This window comes from Sceloporus occidentalis, unplaced genomic scaffold (assembly GCF_023333645.1).
Source record: "Sceloporus occidentalis isolate IW3139 unplaced genomic scaffold, rSceOcc1.0.p SCAF_7, whole genome shotgun sequence".
NCBI lineage: Eukaryota > Metazoa > Chordata > Lepidosauria > Squamata > Phrynosomatidae > Sceloporus > Sceloporus occidentalis.
In genome coordinates, this window is record NW_028316987.1 from 41,483,723 (window position 1) to 41,489,888 (window position 6,166).

At 35.8% G+C, this 6,166-nt stretch overlaps 1 protein-coding gene across 33 annotated transcripts in view; it reads left to right on the plus strand.

Annotated features, from left to right (window-relative positions):
* CLASP2 (cytoplasmic linker associated protein 2) overlaps window positions 1–5,891 on the plus strand; it is a 163,006-nt gene extending 157,115 nt beyond the window's left edge. For all 33 annotated transcript variants that reach the window (XM_089532686.1, XM_089532692.1, XM_089532689.1 and 30 more), the window contains one exon: window positions 1,370–5,891. In XM_089532686.1, coding sequence (XP_089388812.1) covers window positions 1,370–1,456 — 87 coding nt within the window. In that variant the 3' untranslated portion in view covers window positions 1,457–5,891. The remainder of the gene's footprint in view (window positions 1–1,369) is intronic.
* The last annotated feature ends 275 nt before the right edge of the window (window positions 5,892–6,166 follow it).

Below are 6,166 nucleotides of genomic sequence, written 5' to 3' on the forward strand. Positions count from 1 at the left end.
GCAAAATCCCTAGCCAGGTCACATCTAAAGATTAGTAAATCCCTTGCCTTCACAGAAGATGCCACTAGAGACTCATGATTATTCGCAGCTCACTCTGTTTCTGCTGCTACAGAAGCAAGAAGATCTGGCTCAAACACTAGAACACTGACAGAATCCAGAGCAAATCTAGCCTCAGTCCCCTTCATTGGTAATTTGGTTTTTTGAGGACATGCTCTTAAAGCCATCCTCATATAAACCAAAAATAAGAAGGCTAGGCTTTCTCTAGAAGGGAAGAAAGCAAAATTAGAATTTAAGCAGCCTTCTCAGTCCTTTTGTCCCTTTCACACCTTCTCCTGCCCTAGAGACTTTACAACCTTTAAACCTGCATGGACAAGATCACACATTTTGCTACATCCACAAGAAGGGTCCAGTCAACTTCCTCAACCAGGAAATCAACCACCAAAAAATAAAAACATCTTGTGACTATCCAGCCCACTAAATAGGGCAAAGGCTATCCATTTTCATCCATGTCTGGGAGACCTCTGCTTCAGACTAGTGGGTGTTGCAGACCATAAACAAAGTCTACGCCATAGTTTTACCAAACTACAATACCCTACTTCTTACAGGCGCCAACATCAGAATCTTACACAAAGACCTAGTGGTTCAGCAGGCTCTATCTCATCTCTTAGACCTGGGAGTTGTGGAACTGGTATCTCCCAACAATTTCTTTACTAGAGTCTATTTTATCCTTTTCATCATATCCAAAAAAGGGGATGGACTCTGTCCAGCTCTGCACCTCATATGCATGAACAAATTCTTAAAAATCTTCTTGGTGTTAAAAATAAAGGAGATAATAGATAGTTGCCAGTTTTAAACTATGCCAGAGGAGGAGTTAGAGGTATTGTTTTGAATGATAAAAATAGCTCTGGAGTCAGAAACCTTTTAAAAGGGGGGGATGTGACCTAATAGTGAAAGTTTCAGCTCCTTCCAATGTTCCCGTTTTCCTTTCAGCTATTTTTAATAGGTTTATAATACCAAGGTATTAGATCAGAGAGGTTTTTTGTACCCTCCCTGGTAAGTAAAGCCTGAATATTGCAAACTGAAAATTTGGGAGCTCTTGCCATTCCTGTACATATCGTATGAAGAATATGTGATTATTTCATAAATTATGTAAAAACAAGTTACTTCTCTTTTAACCACAGCCACATTTTCTAATTCTCAAGCAATGGCCAGTATTTCCCTCATTGTATACATCTTTCCTTGACAAATAGTTTTTTCTTTATTCTTATTATTGGTTGTACAATATAAGATACCTAAACGTATTTAGAATCTTGTGATACCAAAATTGCCATGACTACTGATCAAGATGTTTACTGAATTAAATCTGCAGATGAAGCTGTTGAATCTTTACATCAAACGTGCACAAACAGGCTCTGGAGCAGGTGATGCAGCCGCAGATGTTCCTGGACAAAGCTAGTGATACTTCTGCCCACATGATAGGTCATAAGAAGAAAAGTCACATCAGAAAAAGGAAAAGTCTGAAACACACATCAACTCTTCATTTTTGTTGGGGTGTTTTATTTTTTTTCTGTTTCTGTTTTTCCCCCTTAATGGAGGGCTACTCTCAGCCTGCATGTGACTGTTGCAGTTATTCCATATCCAAAGGAAAAACAGTATTAATATTACTTGATTGAAACAGATTAAATTTTTTAAACCTAATCCATCACATTTTCTGTTCACACTACTCTGTGTGTCATCCATTGATTTTTGTCAGTGTTACTGTACATGTTTCTTTTTTTAAAAAAAAACCTAATTAAACGGGAATGCTTTAAGCTTTAAAAGCTAAAATCTAAATTTCTTTGTTTTTATTCAGCTGCAAAGTAACACAACTCCTAATTACTGTTCTTGTTTAAGTACTATTTTTTTCTTGGATACATGGAGTGGTAGGACACAAGAACAATGAAGCTGGACTGCTCTGAACTGCATCTAGATTAATTCATTGTACTGGAGATGCATTGTCATATGGAAGGCTTGACTCATATAATTGAGTCTGAAAGCCATGCAGTGCTAATAAAAACTGGATTGATCTAGCTCTGTAAAAGCATTTGTAGGTCCTTGTTGAATATATTTGTCCCTTAAAGAAATACTCATTATGAACTAGGGGGATATGTTCAGGAAGTGTCACCTGTATGGAAGATAGCACTTTCATAATACAGTGTTGCAGAACTTAGGTTGTGTGGCACACTGCTTTTCCAGCATTGGGTTAAGCAAAGTCACTTAATGGATATGTACCACCATCCTTGTCACATTGTCAAGCAGGATGCTTCAGAGTGGAGTGCTCTGCACAAGCATGCTCAGTATGTATTTATCTTTATCACTAGAATGTTGCCTCTCAAACTAATTACTGGACTAATAATAGTTCTATCATTTTAACTCACATAGGGATATATGGCAGCACTGCAGAAAAAACTTTTCAGCAATTACATTTTGCAAGAATGGGGGTTTCTGCACTGATGGGGGGAAGGGGAGGGGAAGAATCACAAGCACTATAAACCTTGGACACCATTGGTTTTGAGTTTTAATTTGAATGGATGGGAAAAGGCACCAACTGTTGCATGGTTATCTTGAACTGGTGTCATCAAGACCATCTGGACTGAGATGTGGAAATGTTTTCAGGTTGTTTCTGTAACTTTTTTTAACTTTATTGTGAATAATGCATCTTTGTATTTATGGACTTACTGAAAGAGACAATGAAGATCCAGTAAATTCCCCTAAAGTCTTCTGTTTCTCAGATATGAACATCAGGCTTCTTTATTGAGAGATAGGAGTGAGATCAATTCAGCACCCTTCTCACAATGGCTAGAACCTAGATTTTGTGACCATGGTTACATCATCTAGTTTTAGGAATTGTGTATTTACAGGAGAGAACATAGCAGTGCCAAGGATGATGTTTTCTCTGCTAGGCTAAGTTTCTCTCTACCTCTTCAGGGTGAATACTTTTGACTAAGCTGCTACCCATTATGTCTTGTGAAAAACCTTTTGTCTATAGAAATATATTTTTATTTTATTTTTTATTTTCTTGGTTCTTTTGCTGTTGTGCATTCAAAACCCAGCTCTTTCACACACAGCCAAATATCATTTTTAAAAGAACTAATTACTTTATCTGCCTAATACCTTAAAAGATAAATTGAAAATTTGCAATTAAATAATGTAATAAGTTACTTTGACTTGGATCAGAAGTGATTCTGATTGAGAAAGATAAGGTGTGATTATTGAAGAAGAAATTTGTTGTTGCAGAAAATGTTTATTGGGGGGGAAATATTTTAGAAATATATGTAAAAATAACCCTAACAATTGCATTATTCATCACTTGCTTTTTTTAGCAGCTGAATCAGGAAAATAGTCTCCCCTTCCTCATTCTCATATGTGTAACATTCTTGTTTTCTACTGTTCTATTACATTGTGTATTTATAGTTCTCTGCTTATCATTGTGCATATACAGGCAATAAAATGTACATAACATTACTTGAAAAAAATAGTTTGTATACAGCTGCGTTTCTACTTTATTTAGTGATAGGCCTTATAATTTATGGTATGATGATTATTAAAACACTACCAGTTTCCAAGCTGTTTAAACCTGCACAGTAGTAGTTGTGTAAGAAATAATTGTAGTGGTGTAAGTAAACAGAGTCATAGAAATAAGCTTGTAAATATAAGCATATCCCTGTCCGAAAGGCAACCAAATAAACAAAAACAGTTTGGCTAAATGTACTCCTAGCTGATTTCACAAAACATAGAACACTATTGATAGATGAAATGTTGTTTCTTGACTTGTGTAAAATCAGCCTATCTAAAATACACTTCCCAGTCCAGCAACAGGCAGAGAGTGAAAAAAGCCTTCTATTGCATTGTTGGGCTACATACATCTGCTTTCATAGAGAGGCTTATCTCAGTCCTGTAGAGCTTTCACATGAGATCCCAGGGCTAGCAGTTGTTTATGTATAACTAGTTGCTTGAGGCTACTGTTTGTTTATAACTATAACTATTATAAACTGTTTGTTTATAAGTCCCACAGACTTAGGTAGCAGCTGTGCAATGTACCTGAGAGCACAGTCTTTAAAAAAAATTATATGCGTTTATCCATGTGGCTATTTTCATACTGCTTTTCAGACCATAGTCTCAACCAGCAAAACTCTTTGCCATTTATATACAGCAAAAACAAGGAGTAGTCGTGTTAGTATTTAGGTATTTTAAATAGCTCATAGACAAAGTCGTCTTAGGTGTGGTACAGTTCAGAACATGAAATACACAATCAATTGAAAACTAGCATAGATTAAAGGTTCAACCAACATATTCCACAAAATGCTCCACAGACTACAAAAACCGAAACAGACAAAAGGAACAAAGATTAAAAACCAAACCACAAGGGCAGAAAAGCCATGGAGAGCAGAATAGGTCTTGATCTTGTGCATGAAATAAGAACTGAAATTTGGTTTTCACCTATATGATAAAGATCCCTAATATCATGCGCACCAAGTGTTTTGCATAATGACTCCCACCTCTGGCTATTGGCTGTGATAGTTGGGTCTGATGGAGCTTTAGTCCAAAACATCTGGAGGGCACAACATAGAGGAATGCTACTATAAAGTAACAACTGAAATCAGTGCTGGCATGTCTTGAAGCATGGGTAACAATTGAGGTGTGTGGGTGTTCAGGAACTTGGCTTTCATTGTACAAGAAAAGGTTTGTGCCTGCTTTCCACAAAAAAGTCCTACCCATTCATCACATCCCATGTCCAAAGACAACAGCATGAAAGCATGGAACTCCCATTTCTTCATTCCATCAAATGTTTGATTTGGTTCTTTTGATGTACTTGGTATCATTATAAGGTAATCTGCATTGCCACAATTTTTTAATAGGACGCACGGAAATGTGTCTGCAGACCTTTCTTGTTAGTCCATGGGGTTTGACTTCCATATTTCAGCTTTCTATCCGTTGTGAAAACTTCTTGAATGCATTTTGCTGCTACTATGAGTGAATGAGAAGTCCATGTATCTATCTACTCATCTTGAACTATAAAAACATTTAAGAAGAAAACATTTCTGATTTACGGTACCTTAAGGTACTAATAGGTTTGCTTTGTCCATTTACATCACTCAGACTCTAATATGAGACAAAAAGCTAGTTTTATAGTTCTGATGTGATTCTGATTATTGTTACTTTTTATTTATTTACAATACAGGATAGAGATTGTACTTTTGTAGTTACTGCATCTGTGACTGAAAGAGGTTGCCTAAATGCTTTTTAATATATTGTCACTTGTATGTAGTAAACTTACATGGATTGAGAATCTGAAAAAGACTACTATGTTAAAACCACATTTCCAAATTATAAAAAAAAAAATTCTACTGATGGTAGTGATATTCCCTAATCCAGCCTCCAAACTGAATTCAGATAGTATTCAGCTCTCTTGTTCATTGAGAAATATCAATGTGACAACACTGATTCTCATCATGTATGTTCCTTAATGCTCAATTTTTGGTTTTCTTTTTTCTCCCTTATTTTTTCATATTGCTTTATTGCATTATTTCTTTGACCCATCTCCTTTAACTGTCTTCACTTTGAAATCAGGGTTCATTACACTCCAGGTCTTAATAGATTTTGTGTTGTGAGGTTTGGGGTTTTTTGTTGTTTCTGTGTGTGTGTGGTTTATTTTATTTTATGTTATTTTTACATACTTTTTAAAATGTGATTCTTTCATTTATAATCTGCTCGACAATAGCGCACAAGGACCAGGGGTAAAGTAAAATAGTGGAAGTGGCCACAATTGTATATAATTTCAAGGTGTTAAAATTATTAATAATGTATGAGTAGTTGTATATATACTCTGCCAATAAATATATATTGATTTCTTTTTTTATTAGTTTTTAGAAGAAACATTAAAAAAAAAAACAGTTGCTTATAGAACAAACTATATGTACGGACAATACATTACAGTACAGTGCATTACAATACAACAAGCCCCAACCCCAGCATCATCCCCATCCCTCCCACCCAGCCCTTGCAAACACAAACACAATGAACAGCACAAATGAAAAAGTAAAATGACTTCCTGAACTCCAAAAAAGTCGATTCAAATTAAGCCTGTCAGCCATTCCTTTTGTATCTCTAGGTTGCGGGATATAAA